Source organism: Terrapene carolina, unplaced genomic scaffold (assembly GCF_002925995.2).
Source record: "Terrapene carolina triunguis isolate 2854851 unplaced genomic scaffold, T_m_triunguis-2.0 Scaffold66, whole genome shotgun sequence".
Classification (NCBI taxonomy): Eukaryota; Metazoa; Chordata; order Testudines; family Emydidae; genus Terrapene; species Terrapene triunguis.
The window spans coordinates 79,405,496-79,428,489 of record NW_020664417.1 but is presented as its reverse complement, the minus strand read 5'-3'; the positions used below and the strand labels follow the sequence as shown (position 1 = coordinate 79,428,489).

At 44.5% G+C, this 22,994-nt stretch overlaps 1 protein-coding gene across 2 annotated transcripts in view; it reads left to right on the top strand.

Annotated features, from left to right (window-relative positions):
• The window catches only part of EVC2 (EvC ciliary complex subunit 2), a 156,761-nt gene extending 134,661 nt beyond the window's left edge, over nt 1–22,100 (top strand). For both annotated transcript variants that reach the window (XM_024204504.3, XM_024204503.3), the window contains exons 18-22: nt 373–584; nt 2,672–2,759; nt 13,235–13,431; nt 19,647–19,748; nt 20,272–22,100. In XM_024204504.3, coding sequence (XP_024060272.2) covers nt 373–584; nt 2,672–2,759; nt 13,235–13,431; nt 19,647–19,748; nt 20,272–20,542 — 870 coding nt within the window. In that variant the 3' untranslated portion in view covers nt 20,543–22,100. The remainder of the gene's footprint in view (nt 1–372; nt 585–2,671; nt 2,760–13,234; nt 13,432–19,646; nt 19,749–20,271) is intronic.
• Nucleotides 22,101–22,994: the final 894 nt, after the last annotated feature.

Sequence of the window (22,994 nt, the reverse complement as noted above, 5' to 3'; positions counted from 1 at the left end):
TGTGTTTCAGTAACTTTACCCTGCTTATAAATCAGGAAGCTGTCTGACGTTTCAATCTTAGTCATATGGATATTATACATTCCAAGTGTCTCCTATGTTGGAAGGTTTCAGACAGTATTGCCCTTTAGCACAGCAATAATTTACTGGTATCTTTAAGCATTGTTCGGATGCTCATTGCATACTAGTTATGTTTAGTGAAGCCGTCACAATGAACTGGAAAGTGTAGTGATCACAAGCGATTGGAAAGAATGAGAACAGAATTAAGTAATATTGCAAACCAATGATACCATCTTTTTCTTAACTCCAAACAAAAATTGTTCTTCCAAGATGAATTTTGAATTGTTCTTATCATTGTACATTTTCATACTCCAGGAGATTGAAGAACTTGACAGAAAGTTGGAATATGAAATGTTACATAAGGAGACGGCTCAGCAGCAGCACCTATTGAATAGGCAGAGATGGACTCCAGATGGATTGGGACTTTCAGATGAAGTTGTGGAAATTAATGCAGAGAGACAGGTGTCTGCTCTGCTGTGTCAGGCATTGAATAAGTGTAAGCAATTGGTAAATCTGCATCGGCAAAGGTAAGGCTTTTTGATATTAAGTATGACAGCCTTTTTCTATATCTTAGTCATTGCAAGCAGTCTTCAGAGAATGTAACATACCATATAGAACCAGCAAGCTAAACATTCATTCTGTAAACTCTTCAGGGCAAGAGTTTATGTCTTCATGAAGAACACCCTGCTCTGCTGGGGGATTCTGGGCACCATTGCAATATATCCAGTCAATAATAATAAATCCGTTGACTGTGAAAATGTATTTGAAATGCAGTGCCTTACCTTACAATCAGTCTTTCTGGGATCAACCAGTGGGCTAATGCTAATACCTCACATTATCAAGCACGAGACAAGGGTTGGTTCCAATTCACTCAGGCTCAAGAAAACAGAATGAAAGCCACAGTCTCTGGGAAAATATTTCCAATCAGATGCAAGCCACTTGAATTTCAGTTCCACCACCACCCTGCATCCATTTTGCTGCACATTGAATATACTTTTCTGTTATGAGTGTTGCTAGGATAAACAAATTGTTCTAGTGAAAGAGGCCATTTTTAGTTACACACATGCCTTAAGTTTCATGTAGCACTATGAGAGAGAGCTTTGCATTACTAAGTAGGTGTCACTTGGACTGATTTGTAAGGAGTGGCATTGACAGGCTTCAAAAGGAGCCCTGTCCTCTGCCTTCTGGATCAAGAATTTCAGATTGGGTCCTTTGCAGTCTGGGGTATGTGCATCCCCAGAGCTATTTTAATTGTTAAAGGGCCAGTCCACAGTGGGATCTAGAGGAATGTTTCTGTGTCTTGCTGCAGAAGACTGGGGAAAATAAGTAGGTAGGTAGGCCATTACTCTCCCTCCAGCCCCAGGACAGAAGTCCAAGCTAACCTGTCAGCAGGCCCTTTAAAGAAACAGCAAGTAGAGCAATCTAGCGTGAAAACTTGGTGGAGACAAAAAGTGTCCAACCCAGGTCCAAATGACCCAGAAAGATGAAAACATTGTCTTTGGGCTTGAGTCTGAAAAAAGAAAATAATCAGTGATCAGTGAGCAACTCTTAGCCTGAGAAGACTCACAACCTGGTAAGTATTGTGCGTGAGCTTTGAAAAGGACACAGAGGGAGAGGGGAATCAACTATCTGCGTGTGTTGAAGATGTTTCAGATCTGAGTTTTGTAACTCGTGCTCTGCACACTTGCAGGAGACCATTGTTCTTCATTTTTCTGACTTTGTTTTTTATTACACCACTCCAAGTCTCATTTCTTCTCCAACTCCGGCATTAACGTCTCCCAGAAGTAGAAGATTGTCTTCACTGGGCATAAATTTGATTGTCATCCAAATCAGAACAGAACTGGTCTTCTATTTCCCCTGTGCTGTTCATGGTTGGTGTACAGGCTCTGATAAGAGTCTCAAAGCTGTTACTCTCTTTGCTCTGTTCTGAAGACCTGCTGGCAAGGCAAAGTGTCAAACATTAACATCCTTGAAAGAGCAAAAACAACCAGCATTGTGGCAGAGATTATTAAAGCCCAGCTTAGACGGACAGGTCATGATATCAGAATGGGTGCTGATAGACTCCTGAAAAACATCCTCTATAGTAGGCTGAAACTCAGAAACTGCAGGAAGAGTTGTCAACATAAAAACTTTCAGTAGAATCTCAACTCATGCGGCATAAATATAGGTGACTTAGAAGACACAGCCAAGGACAGACTTGAATGGAGAGAAACTATTTCTAAAGGTTGTAAATACTTTGAGAAAGACAGATGTGAAAATTGATTGAAAAAAGGGCCAAGCTTCATGCCAAGTCTTCAGCAGGAGCCTGCTCATTCCCATGCAACATTGGTTCATTCCCGTGCTCCTTGTAGATGGGACTATGCAGCCACAACAGAACACATGAGATGCTTTGCTGTCGTCAGATATGTTGGACAGTAACACAGCAGGGTCTGGCTCTTGGAGAAAAGGGGAAGAAGTGTGGTGTTCTTAGTTTGTTCGAAGAGGTGTGCGGTAAACCTTTTAACAAAATCTGCCAGTAAAATGTTTTCTGAATGGATGAATTTTGGACATTGATTTCTTATCACATGAAATACTATGCCTGGGAAGATAATACTAATTTCATCTTTCCCTTCAGCTTACAAGAAGAGCAATGGAATGATGTGGTGCTTGAAGATCTTCTGGAGAATATAGAAATGGATATGTTTTTGGCACTTTACAGCCAGGTAAGGGTGTAATTAAATGAATTTCCACTTTTTAATCTCTGCTGTATCTGGAAATCAGTTAAGTGAACAAAAAGAGTAATTTCATTGAGATCATAATAGTAAACACTGTGCTCAGTAATAAATATTTTCCATTGTTTATCATGTTTGTATAAAATTTGCATTTCACTCAGCTTGGACAGTGAAAATTGTCTGGTGAGTTACTTGTGTATAGACAGTTTCACTTTCTGGTTTTCATGTGTTAGAACTATGCTGTTTAGGTTTCCGATGCTGCTGGAGAATATTTATATTGAAAAATGTATATGTACACATATGTATTGATGTGAATATTCTCCAGCAGTATTATGAACAATAATAAACACCATGCTCTCTCTCGCTCTCTCTCTTTTTTTTATATACACACACACGCTCTCACACAGTCATTTAAGAAGAAATAAACAAGTGGCCACATCACAAAACCACCTCTTCAGCTAACATTATTCATCACCCCTGTTGGCTGTCTGAGCTTAAATGGCATGGAAAAATGAACTACTGTCCCTCACTCACAGGTTTTCCCTCCGGGCCATGACTGAGGCATCTGGGCAGTGCTATGAAATTTAGCAGTTTTACTACCTGTGTCATCCTTAATCCACAGAAAAGACAGCCTCCAGGGCTCTCACTCCGTAAGCTGTCACATACACAACGGATTATTTAAACCAATTTAAAAAAAACAATGGGCTCCTGAAAGTAAAAAGTTTAACAAAATAAATGTATTTTTTAGGAGTCCTGACTTTGGCAATGTCCCTTTAACTATTATCTTTTTTAGAGTTAAAGAAACAAATTTCATAATCGACATTCAAATACGTAAAGTCTCCGCCATATTATCGCCCTTCCAAATTTTTCCTCCAAGAAAGACTTGCTATCTTTTTACTTATAGTTCTTTGCGACTTAAGTCATGTATTCACCACCATGATGCACGTTATATTGTCCCCTTCATCTGTGAATTAACAGAATAGTAGTTCAACTGTTGATTTCTTAGCAATGGATAAACATTGTTATGGTGATGACAACATACCAGATAACCTGTCTGTTTTTTTGACTGGGTTGTTTTGTGTGTCTTTGACTATGTCTACACTACAGACCTTATAGTAGCACAACTCTCCCGTATAGCTGCTTTATGTCGAGGGGAGAGAGCTCTCCCATTGGCATAATTAAACTACCCCCCACAAGTGGTGGTAGCTATGTCAGCAGGAGATGCTCTCCCACCGACATAGCACTGTCCACACTGATGCTTTTGGTGGTGAAACTTATGTTGGTCAGGCTAGTGTGTTTTTCACACCCCTGACCACCAACAAAAAAATTAACCAATAGAAGTGCTGGTGTAGACAAAGTCTTAGTGTGTTTTAAAGCTCATTATTCTGCTGTATATTTGTGCTCATTGCATATGATAAAAGTTGTCGAAGTTGTCATGACCAGCTTTATCAACCTACTAGTTTTAAATTCAGACTTTTTCATTCCCTTTGCTGTAATTGATTTTCTTCTTTGCTTTTCTTTCTCTAAAACATTTTATCAAACCATCTCCGCTGCATGCTGGCTTTGACAGTTTGACATACGGAAAGCAGACATGGCTGCCAGTAATCACTGAATTCTATTTCGTCCATAAATTCCCTCCCATTATATTTCCATCTCCACAGCTTACTGCACACAGAGTTCGCAACATTTTGTCAGGACTCTATTTGTGCAAGTGATAGGAATAAAAGCTTGCAGCCAGAGAAAAAAATTTCCGCTGCACACTTTTGTAGATTATTTCCCACAACATTATAAATATTCATGAGATGGTAACTTTTAAGCTTAGTTTTAAATTTGTAAAACTGTACATTCTGTACATGCTCATAACCTTTTTTTGTGATTTGCACAATACTGCTAAGAGACTTTCCAACTTTATTTTTAATAATTTATTTATTCGTGGAACTGTATAAGATTTAACAAAATTCTTTTGACAACAACAAGAAGCTACATTTTAAGGGACAGCGAAAGTTGCAGCATCCTTTGGATGGTTTGTTCAAGTGAGGCCCTTTCCACTAATCCCTGGTGACAGTCTGCTTGGTAATTAAAGATCGCAGGGTACTTTTCAAAGAGAGAAGAAGATAATCTTTTGTCCTGTTCAACATTCCCCTCTCTTAATAGAATAGGTTCTGGTGTTAAAGGTTTTGTGTAAAAACATAGTGCTTCAAATACAGTACCTTAAATATGAAAGGTGTTAGATAAAGCCAAACCCTATTTAACATCAGGAGAAAATAAACCATCAGATCAGATATAGAATTGCAAGTATTTTTAAATATATGTGAACTTCACTGAATTCATGCTTTAGAGCATTTGTCATCTGCCTTCATCATTTGGTGAACTCTTTTCATGCTAATTTTTTTCCAACTTCTCATTATATATTTATTCTGCACCATATGGTGTTGCTGCAAATTATGAACAGAGTGCAGACTTTAAACAGCATAGGTCCACTGTTCCACTATTAGCACTCCCAATACCTTCTCTTGGTTGAATTATAAGATATTTAAATGTGCTATTTTCTGATAAACACTTAGACTAATTAGGAGAATAGTTTGGAGCCTCAAATTTACCATCATGTAGTTTATTTAGCAATTAAGTGGTCTGGGGAAACCACTCATTTGTGGATCCAGAACACTAAAACCAGAGGATGAATAGTACAATAGGGTCTCAGTCTTGGTGTTAGCCATGTTACCGAGCATACATGGGTAAGCACAGTTAGAGGATGCACAAAACAAGCCAGCTCCTCAATTCCACAGCTCGTTTACAGACGAGCACTTATCCTGAAATGTTCCCTCTTATAGGGAATGGTTTAGGATGTTTGGAGAGGTTGTTCCTTGGTTTCTGTTGTCTGGAAGGATCAGAGTTTGGATAAACACTATCTCCACTACAGCTCCAGGCATCTATATCGTTGATAGTGTGTTTTTATTCAGATTCTGTGGCATTTAAAGGTTGGTGTATTCACCTAATGCATGATGAGAGGTGGAGAAACAACCCCCTAATAATAGCTGAGTACTACCGTTGCTGATTCTAATTCATTTCAATGGGAACCTTTTCCCCAAATCAATTTTGTCCTTGTGTTAGTTTTTAAAGGAGTTTTCCACATGTTTCAGACGAAAGGTGGTGTCTTTCTTTTGGGGTCTGTATGAACTGGAAAGGAGGTCCAAAAGCAAATAGAGACATTTCATAAACCTAGTGACCACAGGAATTAGGAGTCCTGTAGCTTAGAAGTAACTAATTCTCTGATTGAGTGGAGGGGGAGAGAACGTGGCTCTTCTCTGCTAGTTACCACAGAAGGATGATAAGTTTTGGAGCTCTCTGATACTCTTTGTGATGCTGCTCCAGAAATCTCACATCACCAGAAAGTAGATGGACAGTGCAGCCAGCTAGAAGGTATTGCCTTCCTGTAATGAGTTTTGCTGGGTTTCTAACAAGCAGCACAGATGCATTATAAAACAACTTGGAAAGAACATAGTATGAATTTTTCCAAGTGGAAGTTTCAAAGCATGGTTCAGCAGATGGATAACCTTGCTTGTATGTATCTTATGGTTTCCTCAGACTTAGCACTCTAGCAAGTGAACAAAGTGACCCTGGATATTTACCAGTTTAGTAAGACGGAGACATTTGAGATCAGAGAGAATTTACAGCACTTCCAGTACTTTACTATAATTGAAAATCAGCTACTCTATACGGCATATGCTTGGAGAATTGAGCTTCATGTTTTGTACATCCAATTCCCTGGACAACTTTGTTTCCACATATTCAATATAAAGCTGCCATTCCTGTATACATTTTTTTAAATTTGGTTATATATAACATAAGCAAGGAGCCGTCCTTTGCTTTGGGCATGCTTGCGTTATCCAGTTTCTACAATAAATGTAAAGATACAGCCCTACAGATGCAGTACACAGCAGCTATAATAGTAAAAACCCACTAACTCTCAGCCTGCCTACTTGCCATATGCCTGAGAAGAAAGATGGGCCTTGTAGCATGAATAATCTATTAATAAAACACACAGTGTAGCATGTTCCTAATCTCTTTGTGTGTTTAATCCTGTGTGTTATAGAAAGCAAAGCAACAGTGTTGGAAACCATATAAAATCTGTGCTTTACAATGTATAGAATATAGATTAGAATAGCAAGTGTTAGCAACTCCTATAATTACGATTGCCTATCTCTGCCTCTTCAAGACATCCATTTTCCTCTTAACGTTAAATGGAATTTTCCCCCTTGGGCAAATTTTCAGCACTGCCATAAGTGGACAGATCTCCCACTGAACTTAATGGGCTCTCCAGGTGCTTAGCAGCTTTGAAAAAGCAGGCCACTTATTCAGGTGCCTAACTTAGGTCTTGGCTACACTTGCAAGTTGCAGCGCTGTAAAGCCTCCCCCAGCGCTGTAACTCACTCCCCGTCCACACTGGCAGGGCACTTACAGTGCTGTATCTCCCTGGGTACACCGCTGCAGGTACTCCACATCTCCGAGAGGCATAACAGCTGCAGCGGAGTGGCTAAGACTCACGGGTGTGAGTGTAAACGCTTGCAGCGCTGTACTAATCACCTTGTCAAGTGGCCAATCCTCTCCATTGTTGTGACCAGCTGCAGGAATGCGGAAGTGCCGGTTTCAAAGCTCGTACCACAGAGAAAAGCAAACAGTTTGCAGCTTGCTTTGAGTGAGTAAATGAATGAGCAGGGGCCCAGGAGTTCGGAACTTGCAAAATAGAGAGCTGACATGCTCCAAAGAGCACTCTCTCTCCCCCCCACACTCCCTGTCACAATCCACCCCACCCCACCCCGTTTTGAAAAGCACGTTGCAGCCACATGAATGCTGGGATAGCTGCCCATAATGCACCGCTCCCAACACAGCTGCAAATGTTGCAAGTGTGGCCACACCACTGCGCTGGCAACTGTCAATGTGGACAGACTGCAGCGCTTTTCCCTACTCAGTTGTACGAAGACAGGTTTACCTCACAGCGCTGTACAGCTGCAAGTGTAGCCAAGGCCTTAGACTGCTACGTTTCAATGGTTTGGCTCTAGTGTTCCTATTTAGGAAGATTTCCCATTTAAGTCAATGAAAGGATTGTTTGAGTTACGCTGAGCTCAGGATCTTTTGCTGCCCATAGAGAGGTTAGTTTTAAGTAAGCACACAGTTAGAATCCCAGGTACTCTAGTTGTTGTTTGTAGATACAACAGATGATGCAGGAAGACATTCATGTGAAAAGGGCAAAGCAAATGTGAAATCACGACATGGACAGAGCTAATTGATTTTGCATTAGTTGTTTCAACATGTGTTACTCAATCCAAATCAGTGTGATGTCTGTACAGTAGTTCTGCTGTTTTATATTACAGTTTTACATTATTGATTGTTTTGACCGAATTCAAGAAACACAAACTAAGATGTTGCTGATGCAAGAAACCTCTGGTGTTGTCTGATACAGTTGTTCCCTTGGAGCTACTGTATAGTACTCATATAGCATTGAATTCACCCCATCTTGGAAGGCCAGAGGACTTTATGCAGCCTATCACAGCCTTTGAGTGGTGCATAGAGCATTGAGTATGTCCTATCAACTGCAGTGAATTTATTTCAAAATACTGCAGTTTTCAACCAAGCTTTGCAAGAGTCAGCCTTCCTCTGCAGCATGGGGCATGGGTTACTTGCAGGTTTAAACTAGTGTAAATGGTGGATTCTCTGCAAATTGAAGTCTTGATTTAAAGATTTTAGGACTTCAGTAACTGAGCCAGAGGTTATGGGTCTATTACAGGAGTGGGTGAGCAAGGTTCTGTGGCCTGCAATGTGCAGGAGGTCAGACTAGATGATCACGGTGATCCCTTCTGCGTAGGGTTGCCAACTTTCTAATTGCACAAAACCAAATACCCTTGCCTCGCCCCTTCTCCGAGGCCCCACCCCACTCACTCCATCCTCCCTCCCTCCATCGCTTGCTCTCCTCCACACTCACTCACTCATTTTCACCGGGCTGGGGAGGGTCCCTTTTCGACCAGGTGTTCCGGTTGAAAACGGGATACCTGGAAACCCTAAATAAGACCCCCCACTTGGGCTTTCTGCAGGGATTTAAGTCTGGACCTCTCCATCTAACAGCATGAGCCTGGACTGCTTGTGGACCAGGTCCATTAGTTCAAACTTTTTTATGTGGTCCAGCCACTCAAAGGGGACTGTAACAGAATGGCTGCCACCCAAGCACCCCTTCTTGACCAGGCATGCCTCTTCAGTGTCCCCACCCTTGCTTTCCCCTTCTTCAGGGTTCCCTAAACCCCACACAGTCTTTCTCAATCAATCACAGACTTTCCTGGGGTCTGGTTTCTTTATTTACAAAGTTCCCCAAAAAACCAAACACAAAACAAATCTTCCACGCCACCTCCTCTCTGAGGTGCTGTCTGAGCAGCCAACTCCATTCTTCAGGGACCACTGCAGGAAATCTTCTACAGCTACAGTCCTCATCCTAGCTCTGCCCTCATGAGCTCCCTCAGACTCTTTATAGCCCAGCTGCAGCCCTGCCCCCTTAATTGGCTCAGCTGGGACTATCTGCTCTGGCACAGGGCAGCTGAACCTAATTTAATCACATGGGCCAGCCACCTTGTGACAGGGACAGAGATCTACACTAATGTGGGTTACAGCTGCATGCTGGCACGGGTCAGCAGATCTGCAGCCCCCAAAGAGAGAACACCACCAGACTGGGGCACCCAGTAAGGTGGAAACTGGGTGCCCCAGTCTGGCCCCTATCGAAACATCAGAGTCTCTCGTCTACAGGCCCACTGTGATATGGAGGGGAATCTAGTATGGTATCCACTGTGGCATCTGAACACCTATCAGGATATACGAGCAGCAAGAGTAGTCCTCAAACCAAGGCCTTTATGCTCCCTGACCAGCAATACCAGCTTAGCACACCCACCCTACTTCCCTCTCACACATTCATTGTTCCCACTTAGTTGAAAGAGGTGGTGCAGGGCATCTGTGTGGGTGCTGTACGCAACCAGAAAACAGACACACATCAACACTTCTTTTACCAGGCATATACTATGTGCACCTGTTTAGTGGGTGTCACTCTCCTTGCATTTGACAGAATTTTGACGCTTTGCACTTGACAGAAATCACGCTGTTACTGAACACTGCTGTATTAGAATACCAGCACGTTTTGCTTCAATCCAAATGACCCTTGATACAGAAAGTTAAGGGGCAGAGAGTGTGAAAAAAGTCTACATCCAAGAACATTTAAGAGTAAACTGCTGAAGGTGAAAGCCAAGAACTCAGTCATAATTCTTTTGGCATCCATGTATATATAAATCATTGAATTAAATGACTTACTGCAGGCCCTCTCGCTTTTAGGGAAAGGGGATGGTGATTCATAGACTGAAATAAGAATTTTATTCCTACCTTAATCCTCATTGGTTCTTGCAAGATTTCGTAAGAGCCAACAGTGTCCAAAACTGTACCACAAAGTTTAGGATGGATTTTTTTTTAATTTTTTTTTTTTTTGTATCTTAGAGTTTTGTACTGCTGCCCATCATAGTATCTGAGCACCTTCTGTGTAAAACTGATAGTATTAGTGAAGTCCCTGGTGGACTTCATGGAGTCAGGGTAAAATTTCTGCTTGGGGTCGGATTATGTTTTAGTCTGGTTCATTGATTGTTAGTTGAATTTTGTTTGTGTCTTTGATTTTGGATTGAGGGTTGTGTGTGTTTGGTTTTTTTAATAGGGGTAGAAGGGGAATAAATGTGGAGAGTGTTGTTCTTATGATAGAAAGGCTTACTCTGCAAAACCTTCCGCTTTTGAGAATCCTAACGATAGTCAGACTCTGGATTTGCCTGATCTCTTCTGCAAATTCATTCTATACCGCTGTATAAAATTCCTGTTACAGAGAAGAGTGAGAGTTCTAACAACAGCTGTAACAGTTTGAATCCCCTCTGGACAAAGAAATTGATTTTGGCTGTTTTCCTGTTCTTTATTCACTTGTTCCTAGGGGTTTCTTGTGCCTGTGACCTGGCCTTGGTACTAATTTCCCACATCTGCTACACACAGGCTGGTAAACAGTTCAGAAGTGGTGCTGGCTTTCTGAGGACCCCAGGGGATTATCACAGGAGTGCTTGTGCTAGTGATGGGTCGTTTAGAACAGCTATAACTGATGGGAGCTGGCCCATCAGTAACTATGGCAGATCTACTGGGAGCAGATAGAGGAGCTGAATAGGATAGAGAGAGGGAATGGCAGTTAATAATTGTTAGAACTGCGGCCCTGTTGTTTATGTAGCACATTATAGCTACATTTACGCAGTGGGATATTCCCTGAACACATGGTATTGCCCTCCCCCCATCCTCGCTAGCTCCTCTCATAGAGTCCAATGCAGCATCCTTTGTGGTGTTCATTTAATTCGTTATTTTTATCTAGCCTCAGGTTTTCACAGTGCTATAGATCTTTGTACTGAAATACACAGAAGCACTGTAGAAATTGTCAGGTGGATGCTGGAGTTTTCACAGCTGGACCGGACACACAAAGGGCTCTTGGCACCCAAGAAGAAGTGGGAAATGAAGTTTGTTTGTTTGCAGTATCCAAGAGGCGACTGAGTATTTTTTATTTTTTTTTTCCGCTTTGGACAGGAACAGAGATGATTTTAAATTTGAGGGAATGGAGGTTTGAATTCTGTGTTCCCATCACCAGAAGCCTTTGGCAGTAACAACGCGCTCTTGTTGGCAGCCTGTCCTGACATCTGCCCTTACACACACAAACAGTGGATAAGCACACAAGCTCGATGTTTCTGCTGAAATGAAAAGCAGTGAAATACTTAACATTGAAATTGTCATCATTAGGCTTCAGAGTTAGAAGCCCCTTTGAGATGAATGGCAGTCATTCACACTTCTCTTTTAGCAATTGCTCCATGCTGTCTGCAGATTGAGGAATATGCAGAGTTGTGCATTCCATTCCCATTTTAAAGCTTTTCTTTTCCACAATAAGGGCTAGAGACTTAATTTTTTTAAAATGAAAGCTTAGACTCTAGAGCAGTTACATGGTAATTTCCAAACAAAGGGGCATTGCGCAGCCATTTATGTGGCTGCATGATGACTTCTTAATGCACAGAATCAGGCTGGCTATAATCCTGAAGTCCCAGTGTCCAGCGTGAAGTGAAAGATCTTCATGTACACACTGGTCCATGGTGGAAGTGACTAAGCAAGTGATAATAGCACTGGTTTCTAAAGCTATTGACTTTAAAATTATTTTTCATTTCATTGTTTTTCATAGAATCATAGAATATCATGGTTGGAAGGGACCTCAGGAGGTCATCTAGTCCAACCCCCTGCTCAAAGCAGAACCAATCCCCAACTAAATCATCCCAGCCAGGGCTTTGTCAAGCCTGACCTTAAAAACCTCTAAGGAAGGAGATTCCACCACCTCCCTAGGTAACCCATTCCAGTGCTTCACCACCCTCCTAGTGAAAAAGTTTTTCCTAATATCCAACCTAAACCTCCCCCACTGCAACTTGAGACCATTACTCCTTGTTATGTCATCTTCTTTGGAACCCCCTTTCAGGTAGTTGAAAGGAGCTATCAAATCCCCCCTCATTCTTCTCTTCTGCAGACTAAACAATCCCAGTTCCCTCAGCCTCTCCTCATAAGTCATGTGCTTCAGCCCCCTAATCATTTTTGTTGCCCTCCGCTGGACTCTTTCCAATTTTTCCACATCTTTCTTGTAGTGTGGGGCCCAAAACTGGACACAGTACTCTAGATGAGGCCTCACCAATGTCGAATAGAGGGGAATGATCACGTCCCTTGATCTTCTGGCAATGCCCCTACTTATACAGCCCAAAATGCCGTTAGCCTTCTTGGCAACAAGGGCACACTGTCAACTCATATTTCCTCCAAAGTGGTAAATTTTGTAATGTTTCAAATTAAAAGTTCCTGATCATTTATTTTGTTGTAGTGCTGTGTGATGGGAAGGTCTGCCCCTTAAGGATAGTAGTGTCTAGTGGTCAGTCCACGCTGTCATATGGCATGGCCCTTTAAGGATCCAATAGAGAGAGATATAGAGACATAAGGGGGATAGAGCTAGAGGGAAAGTGTCTCTGGGAATGAATAGTGTTTGGAGAAGAGATCCTGTTACTGTCCCTTTAAGGCCCCAGGGCCAGGATCCTTGCAGAGAGGGTGGGGCAGGGCTCCCCTCTCACCCAGAAAAATGAGCTGGGAGACGGGGCCAGTGTAAATGCTGCCTCCTCCCTCAGAAGCAAGGTAGATAGGGGTATATGTTAGAATGGTAAATAAACCAGACCCTGCAAAGAGGGGTTGAAGTAACCTGGTCTGGGTAATTGTTTGAAAAGATCCAAAGGGTGCTGAATACAATCTCCCCTCAGGGCATAACAGGCCCATAATAGCATATTCCGGAGAGGCACGCCTTCATGGTATGCTGAATGTGTCTGAACTTTTATCATTGATTCCTCTAGGAGCTCCGATTGGCAGCTTATTTAACCAAACTGACAATGGTACCAGTGGGGATGTTGCACAGACTGCTGAACTTACTGCTGCCTTCGAGTTCACAGACTGAGCTTCTTTCTGTTCTGGATTCAATCAGCGACAAATATGCAGACAGTGTTATTGAAAGTGACATAAATGTGGAGGAAGCTGACAGCTGTAGAAAGAGGTAAGTGTGCGTCAGTTTATAGCTGAAAATTCCAACTGGAGGTTATTACTTTAAGGGAATATATATCCATTGGACAGACTGGAGCAGCAGTCAAGCAAATGAATGGGTTTTCCTGTTGAAATGTTATTTCTGAGGGGGAATAAATCATTTGAACTAGATAACTTTTTGATAGTTATAAATATCTTAACTACAATCTGACTTTACCAGAGGAAAAATGTGATCTGTATAATTCATAGATGTAACAACTCTTTCTTTGCTTTTAAATATTCTCCCTCCATTTTCTTATTTGCTACATTTTCTTTTGATGTATTTTATTGGTTTTAATTTGCATTTGCTTATCTATACATTCTTTTCACCATTTATTGTAGTAATATTTATACTAAGTCTAGCAGGCTGCAGGTGTTGTAAACTGATGCTGTGACACACTGAGGTAGGCAGTATATATGGAGTAAAAAAAATCTGTAAATTACAGTCAAACCTCAGAGTTACGGATGCCTTGGAATGGAGGTTGTTCGTAACTCTGAACAAGACGTTATGGGATGCTCCTCAGGGTAGACTGCTCGGAGCGGGGCTCACAGCTTTCAGTGGCTGCCTGGCGAGTGAGGGTGGGGACAGGCAGCTGGTTCTAGACCCCTGTCTGCAAGGGTGATGAGTGAGGCACCCTGGGGCACTGCAGTGTCAGTGGGTGCACAGTGCAGGCTGTGGCCCTTTAAAACTGAGCTGCTCCCCCAGAGCGCAGGATGCAGGCAGGAGCTCGGGCTCCAGCTCCAGCAGCTTACACTCCAGGCCAGGTTTCAGTAACAGCTTGGGAAGTTTCTTTCCCCGGGCTCTGAGCTTGCAAGCTTGTCCCCCTCCTAGCCGGGGGCAGAGGGGTGGAAAATAGCATTCACTACCTCCTACCTGTAAGTGGCTGCCCCATATTGTGGGGAGTAGGGGGTGGGGACAGGCAGCCAGATGTGCCTACCTTTAAGGTGCAATACAAGCACAGTACAGTACAGTATTTGCTGGCTTTTGTTTTGGGTTTTTTTGTCTCTGCTGCTGCCTGATAGCTTACTTCTGGTTCCCCATGGTGTCCGGTTGACCAGTCAGTCCATAACTCTGGTGTTTGTATCTTTGAGGTTCTACTGTAGTCCTTTCTAAAGTTTTTCATTTATTTTAAATATATGTGACCTTATGTGTAACAGGAAATAAAATGTAAACTAAGCAATAAATTGCAGTTTTACCCTCACAATTCTAAAAAAGCACTAAACACAGAAGCTCGAATTTGAACCTTTACACATATACAGGTACGTGGGGCTTTAGATCCAGACATGGTCTTAAGAGTCTGGTCTTCTGTGTTTGAACAAAAACCAGAAGGAGCTAAATTTTCAGTTCCGTTGCAGAGATGAAAACTCGCAAGAACAGCTGTGCTTACAAAATTTCAGCCCAGGATGATCGTGATCTCATGAGAGGAGTTAACCTAGCTAGATTTCCACTGTTTTGGCCTGTAAAAATCTTACATAATCAACTCTCATAAGATCACTGTCATTTTGGTCCAAGCAGTTAATGAGACTTCAGTATCATCATATAGAAACCCAGCTTTAGCAATCAATTCCCCTTTTAAGTCCTTGCAAGAAACACCATAGATCCATCCCTGGCCAGCCTTTCATCAGGTTGGACAGAACAAAGTGTGTGGCTCTCCCTGAATCCTATAGGGTAATATAAACACACTACATAGTGGGCAGGGCTGTGTTAGGTTTTGCAGAAATCTTTAAAGTGTGCACAGAGCATACTCAATAACCAACTGTTAATTGCTTATAACTTTTCTATTTTAGGCCCCCGTCTCCAAAAAAGTCCATGTAAACAAATTCTTGTGTCCCACCTAAGTCCCATTCAAGCAAGTGGGACTCCATGCTTATGCAGATGCTTTTGCCATATAGGGATTTTAATTTTTTCTTGAAGTGCTTGCTCATGTCAATTCCATTCTAGATGTGCGCACGCCCACGTGCACAGTCGTCAGAGATTTTTGCCTTAGCGGTATCTGTAGGGTCAGCTATGACGCCGCCTTGAGTGCTGCGCTCATGCACTGGTATATTAGGCGCCACTGACCCGACACCCTCTCAGGTCCTTCTTATCGCCCATGACTGGCAGTGCAAGAGCGTTAGTGGTTCTTTACAACCCATTGTCTATCTTCTTTGTTTACAGTTTGTTGGTACTTAGTTAGCCATTAAGTTAACTCTTAGGTTAGTTCAGCAATTAGAGTCCCGGCTGGGACTTCGCCCTGGAGTGGGGCCTGCCCAGTTCCCCTGGCGTCAAACCATGCTCATCATGCAACAGGCTGGTGCCTATCAGTAATGCCCATGACAGCTGTGTGAAGTGCTTGGGGGAGTCCCAGAGGAAGGACAAGTGCAGAATCTGTAAGAACTTTTGCCCTACAACTCAGAAGGATCAGGATATCTGCTTGAGGGCCCTCCTCCTGGAGGCTGCACTTCATCCTGCATCAGAGCCCTCCCACTCAGATCCTGCGCCTAGCACCTTGGCATCCGCCCAGTACCATTTTCCCTCACCAGTGCCTAAGAAGCTGCAAAAGAAAAAGAAGAGCCCCCCCAGCACCAGAGGGAAAAGGGGCTTCTGGCAAAGGACCTATGTCAGGCCATGTGCCTGCCCTGGAGCTTAATGAGGGTACCGCTGCAATCAGACCCCATAACCTGGCCAGGTATCTGACTCCTGGGAGCGGCAGGGGACCCTGGCTTCTCCTGGGCCCTCGTTGCCCAAAGTGGCCCCGGTGGCTAAAGATCAAGCAGGCCAGCCAGCACCACAGACGCCACACCAGGTGCCAGATTCGGCTAAGACCCCAACACTTAAGGCCAGTCATGGGACTGCCCCATAGGGCAGTGGAGCATCCTCGGTCCCCAGACCGCAGGCGTGGATCCCCATCTCCACATCCTAGGACCCTGGCACCGCACACTCAGTCTCCGGTCAGAAGGCCCAGGTCCCTGATGCCGTGCTCTCCCCCAGCGAGGCATGGGACACCGGAGTCAAGGCACAAGTCTCTGTACCTCCAGTACCGGCGAGCTTCCAGCCTAAGATCACTGCAGTGCAGGTCACCCTAACGGTCTCCCAGACCATTTGAGGGGGCAGGGCTCTTCTCCAAACTCACGGACGCAAGGCTCCACAGCCTTAAAGACTCCCAAGCAACCCTTCATTCCTTGGGCCTTCGTACCCCTCTGCAGACCAGGAAGTCGTTCCGTCCTCCTCCTCCTCCATCTCCCCAGTCTAGGTCCTGGGGACCTCCCCGGTTGAGCACCTAGAGGAAAAAGGAGAGAGACAAGGGGTCAAAGTGGCGTTACCTGTCATCTTTCCGTTCATCTGCTCAGCCTGGCCCTTCCAGGAACAAAGGAGGCCAGAAGCAGGCATTTTGACAGTGCACACGTGGTCGACGCCCCAGTCATGTCCCAGGATCCACCCTCCTACTCTTTCCTCAACTGCCTGTGCCCCTTCCGGTCGGCCTGGTTGCAGCTGACCTCAGACGGTTGGGTAATACCCAAATATAGTATGTCAATATAACACCCTGCAGTTCATGTCCGACCCTCCCTCCTACCCCTCTGCCTCGTCCCTCTTCAGGGATTCTTCTCAGTAGCAACTTCTCATTCAGGAGGTCGAGAACCTCCTGTGCCTGGGGGCGATGGAGGAGGTCCCTCGCGACATGAAAGGGAAAGGGTTCTACTCCCACTATTTCCTAATCCTGAAAGCAAAAAGGGGGCCTCAGACCCATTCTGGACCTGCGTTGCCTCAACAAGTCTCTCAAGAAGTTGAAGATTTGCACGGTCTCCCTGGCCTCCATCATCCCCTCCGTGGCTCCAGGAGGCTGGTATGCCGCCCTCAACTTGAAGGATGCGTATTTCCATTTTCCCAGGACACAGATGCGGTGGCCCGGGTGGCTAAAGATCAAGCAGGCCAGCCGGCACCGCAGGCGCCACACCAGGCGCCAGATTCTGCTGTCCCAAAGCCACCCGGTCTTCTGCATCCGAACCTGGCAGTGCTGCAGCTGATGGCTTGGCTGCTGCATGGTTAATGCAGAGGAGGAGCAGGAGGGCTTGGCTGGTGTCCAACAGGTCCTGTTGGGCAGTAGAAAGCCCTCCACCAGAGCGACCCACCTGGCCAAATGGAAGTGGTTCGCTTGTTGGACTTCGAATAAAGGCATTCAGCCCAAGTGGGCGTCGCTGCAGTTAATCCTGGACTACCTTCTGCATCACAAGCTCCAAGGCCTGTCCCTTTCATCTATTAAAGTCCACTATCTCGGCCTTCCATCCGCCCCTCGAGGATAGGTCGGTTTTCACCCAGGACATGACTGAGTTTTCTCAAGGGCCTTGAGCACCTCTACTCACACGTCAGGGACTCCGTCCCTCTGTTGAACCTGAATCTTGTGCTATCACATCTCATGGGACCCCCTCTTTGACTCATGGAACCCCCTGCTCTCTCCTCCTTTCTTGGTTGCAATAACATCGACCCGCAGGGTCTCTGAGATTTAGGGTGCTTACCTCGGAACTGCTCTATATGGTCTTTTACAAAGACACGGTCCACACCCAGCTTTCCTGCTCAAAGTGGTCTCTCAGTTTCATACGGGTCAGGACAGTTACTTACCTGTCTTTTTTCCAAAGCCACATAGGTTGGAGGAGGAGCGTAGGTTGCATTCCCTAGACATCAGGAGGCTGCTAGCCTTCTACATTGAAAGGATCAAGCCATTCCGCAAGTCGATGCAATTGTTACTCACGGTGGCTGACAGGATGAAAGGTCGTCCAGTGTCTGCTCAAAGAATTTCTTCTTGGATCACTGCCTGCATTTGCTGCTGCTACAGTCAGGCAAAGGTGCCCCCTCTGGCAGTTGTAACCGCCCATTCAACAAGGGTGCAAGCCTCTTCGGCAGCTTTCCTAGCCCAGGTGCCTATCCAGGACATCTGTAGGGTGGCCACGTGGTCGTCCGGCCACATGTTCACGTTCCATTATGCACTTACCCAGCAGGCCTGGGACAATGCTGGCTTCGGTAGAGCAGTGCTGCAAGCTGCAAGTGGGCCCATGAACTATGAGCCCATCTCCAAGGATACTGCTTGTGAGTCACCTACAATGGAAGCAACATCAGCAAGCACTCGAAGAAAAAACGGTTACCTACCTTTTCTTAACTCTTGTTCTTCGAGATGTGTTGCTCATATCCATTCCATTACCCTACCCCACTGTTGGAGTTGCCAGCAAGAAGGAACTGAGAGGGAGTAGGGTCGGTGGTGCCTAATATACCAGCAGAATGAGCACAGCACTCAAGGGGGCGCCACAGCTGACCCTACAGATACAGCTAAGGCAAAAATCTCCCATGACTGTGCACATGGGCACACACACTAGGATGACCAGATAGCAAGTGTGAAAAATCAGGATGGGAGTGGGGGGGTAATAGGTGCCTATATAAGAAAAAGCCCCGAATATCGGGACTTTCCCTATAAAATCGGGACATCTGGTCACCCTAACACACACACCTAGAATGGAATGGACGGAAGGAACACATCTCGAAGAACAACAGTTACGAAAAGGTAGGTAATTGCTAGATTTAAAAGAAAAAACAAAACAAAGTGACAATACCTCATGGAGAACTAGCTGTATTCCAAGGCCCCTGTCTTGCAAACATTTATGCACATGCCTACCCTCATAATTCACAGCCCCGAGGCCCAGTTTGGTTCCTGGTTTCCCCCTCACTCCCTCGGGAATGTAATCTTCCCCCGGCCTTCCTGGTTGAGATTACTTTCCTCTCTGCACTGGCTCAGTTGTGCTGGCGGGTATGTTGTGAGAATGGAATCTAGGCTTTGCCCAGTCCTTGGCCCTGCCCTCCCACTCCTTGTCCACCTGCACAGGAAGGGGGGTGGCAGATCCACAAAGGCTAATGCAACCTAGAATATGGGAGTCACATAGAGGATGAAGGAGGCAACTTACACTACCTCACTCCCTTGCTGGGGAGCACAGGGTGAGCCAGGATCTCTCCCATAATAAATATTGTTGGGCAGGAAATTATAGCAAAAATAACTGAACATTCCTGCTGAATGTATTTAAGTTATTATTAACATTCATTTTAATACCTAAAACCACATGGTGGTGGTGATTTTTGTTTGTTTTTGGTGTTTTTGTTTTGAAGGTGGGGGTGTAAAATTCAGCATTTTCTTTTGTTTCCCCTCCCCTCCCCTCTTACTCCTTCAGGAAGCACCAAGGGTCATGGCAAGCGTTAGAGAGCAAAGTAAGGCAGGATCTGATAAGCAAAGGCTTGGAGAAGATGCATTCTGCAAACAGGAGTAAAGAAAGGTAAAGAAAAAGTTAGTACTTGCTATGGGGGAAAATACAACTCCTTGTACCTCATATCTCCCAAGAGTTGTCCTTTTTGTGAGAAGTGTTTTAGAATTCATGAACATACTCACAAATGTATATCTTCTACCACTGTTGTCCTGGTTCTCAGAATGCATGTGAATATGAAACTCATGTTTCATAAAGCATCCTGTACACTTACTGTGCAATAATATTAAAGTCTTGCAAGGGAAATATTGATGCTCCACATGTTTTGCCCACTTGCCTCCTTGTATGTAACATTTGTTATAAGGCTGCTTACTCATTGGATGTTATATTTCATACAGTAAAGTGGAAATTGGGTTGGGGTGGTGAAAATGATGCATACAGTATGTCAATTTCTAAATATGGTTTACATTAGTCTCCCAAAGTACAATGAATATTTTTTTCCAAGATTTGACTGTACAGTCAAGCGAATCATTTTGTGCCGGAACTATTAATTTTATAAATCATTTTTAAATTCAATTTCCTTTTCTTAATATAGCCTGCTAAAGAAGAAGCAACTTGCACTCATGGAAAGAACATCATTCTCTCCTCTCGGATGTTTGTCTAGACACCCTCCTGTGGAACCTTCTGGCCAGCCTGATTCATTGAACACTGCTGCTGGAGAAGCCATTGAGCTATTAGACACAGGGGAGAAGATATTTCTGTTCCGTGATCAAAGGGATCCCATACTTGCTTTGCATAGTTCTCCAAGAAAAAAGAAAAAGAACTTCCTAAATTCCAAGAAGACTGCGTTGGCAAACATGGGCTAATGAGGGAGATAGCCATTCAGTGCATCAATTAGTGAGAGGAAGTTTATTTCCAAATAAGGATCATGAAAAAGGAGAAAATCATCTGAGTCATTGTTAAAAAACAATTTTTGTATAAGTTGCAATAGTTTGATTTTTGCATTGTAAATAGTTTTTATTCTTACAACTGGATTTTGCACTCGTCATCCAGCAGTGCAAAATCTATATCTATTAATTATTGTTTTAGTGCACACAGGAGCAGTAGGTGAATTTGTGTCATACTCTGTGATATACATTACATAACTGAGGGCAGGATGTAGTGCTCATATAATTCATTGTATGAGTTTTGTACTCTCAGCGTACGCGCAGTGTGCCTAGCCATTTGATAGCATCGTCTTCAGCCAGGTGAAGAGCTGGTAGCTAGCCGTCAGCGGGCACTTGTCAAAGATATGCAACATAGTCTGAAGTTGGCCGCATCTACATTGTGGGCCATTAGAGAAACCCCATTTGAAGAGATTGGCCACACAATTGCCCTGTCCTGTTTGAAACTGGTTCAGGGAAGCCCACACATGCTTTGGCAGGTCTGATGGTTGAGGCAGTGACGAGAGAGTGATTAATGACTATCACTGCTGACCACTCATTACGCCAAGCAGATTCCACCGTGATGTCCTGTGGTGGTATAAGTGACCATAAAGAGTATCTAGAAGACAGGTGAAGTTAGCAGGTGGTTGAAGAGGTCTGAGTACGGAGGCAAGTCACATTTCTCACGGATCTTGGCCAGGAGCATGATGGAGACCCCCTCGTGGCGAATATGGGGCGGAGCTATGTTACTAAGTATTGGCAGCCATGGCAACGGAGTTGCACATAACATCCCAGTAACCGTGCATAGCTTTGTCAAGCTCTACATCAACCAGCCTCGTGTGAGATGAGCGACAGCAGACAGGAGCACAGTACTCTGCTGTTGAATACTGATTTGACTGTTTGCTATATTTTTATTATTGTTTATATGTGGTGGTAACTTATGTGAAATCAACCCCTGATTAATTATTGCAGGATACAGTACTAAATAGAGATAAGGATAAGGAAAAACTGTATACCAGATAACTCTGGTAATTATTAATAAATAGTTTGTTAATAACCACTATAAATTGGGTTTTATTTTTGCAAACTGCTTCCTAAAATTACAGCTAGTGGACTAGATCCTCCAAACACTTATGCATGTGCTTAATTTTGCTCACCAGAGTAGTTACATTGGCTTCAGTTTTTCACCAGCTTCCCCAAACTTGACTGAGTTTGGCTCAGGCATAAATGTTCGCGAAATCTGACCCAATCTTTGTACTAGTGGAGCAACAATATTGTATCTGCTCACAGACAAAGAGGGAAAATGGGAATTATATTATTTTCCTAAGGCATTAGTGATCACAGTGTTACCAACTATAACGGCGTCGACCTCTCATGAGCACCCCCTTTCTCTGGCCAATGTACTTGCAATCACAATTCTTTTTCACGGGGCGGCACTCACCTCTTGTGATGGCCCCCTTTGGTTAGTTGGGTGTGAGCCTGCTTTTGTTTTTTGGTCTTACATCAGGATGCCCCCCGCCTCTAGCAACCCCCCCCCCCCCCCCCCAGCTGATCTTTCGGCGGGCCTTCAGCAGCTCAGCCCTCCGGCCGAGCCTCACAAACTGTCCCCCCCTTCTGGGGTATACAGTCCCAAGTTCTTATCGCAGCCCTGGTGTGGGGCCGTAGCCCTTAGGCTTCCTCTCAGAGGCACTGCCTTCTTCGACCGCCCAGCCCGGGGCCCATCTCAGTACCCTCAGCTAGTGTCCTTTCAGCAGCCCTCCCTGGTCTCAATCTGCAACCAGACCAGCAGGCCCATCTCGGTACCCTCATTTGGTCTGGCCAGGGTCTGTGCTCAGTCCCCCAGGCTCAGCCTGCCCACACTGACCTTTTCATGGTCCTGCTGCTGTTGTATTCAGTTAGCCAGGCACCCAGTCTTTGGCAGGCTTCCCTGGGCTCCATTCTGTCTGGTGAGCCCTCTGCAGTGAGCTGTCTGCGGTTAATCTAGCCAGCCAGGTATCCGATCATCCCTCTTCGAGTTCCACACAGCAACTGAAGGCTCTGCTCTGCTGCTTGCCTTTTATCTGGCCCTTCTGGCCCCTTATTGGTTGTTCCAGCAGCCCCTCTGATTGGCCGCTCCTCCGCTTCCACTCTAGGCTGCCTGGAGGACTTCTCGCTGCACTATTCTGGAGCAGGGTGACGCAGGGCTGCGAGGCCTCCAGCCAGGGGGCCTCTGGACCTAGTCCACCCTGCCACACCAACTCTCATAATTGTAGGTGTTTTCTGAAAGCTCTAGCTCCTGAATTCATGTGAAACCATAAGAATCTGCTCATTATTTAAAAAATAAGTTTTTAACCCTCATAACTGAGGGGGGAGGGGGCTTGAAAACATGAACCATAGAGGCACTGACACCAGAAGG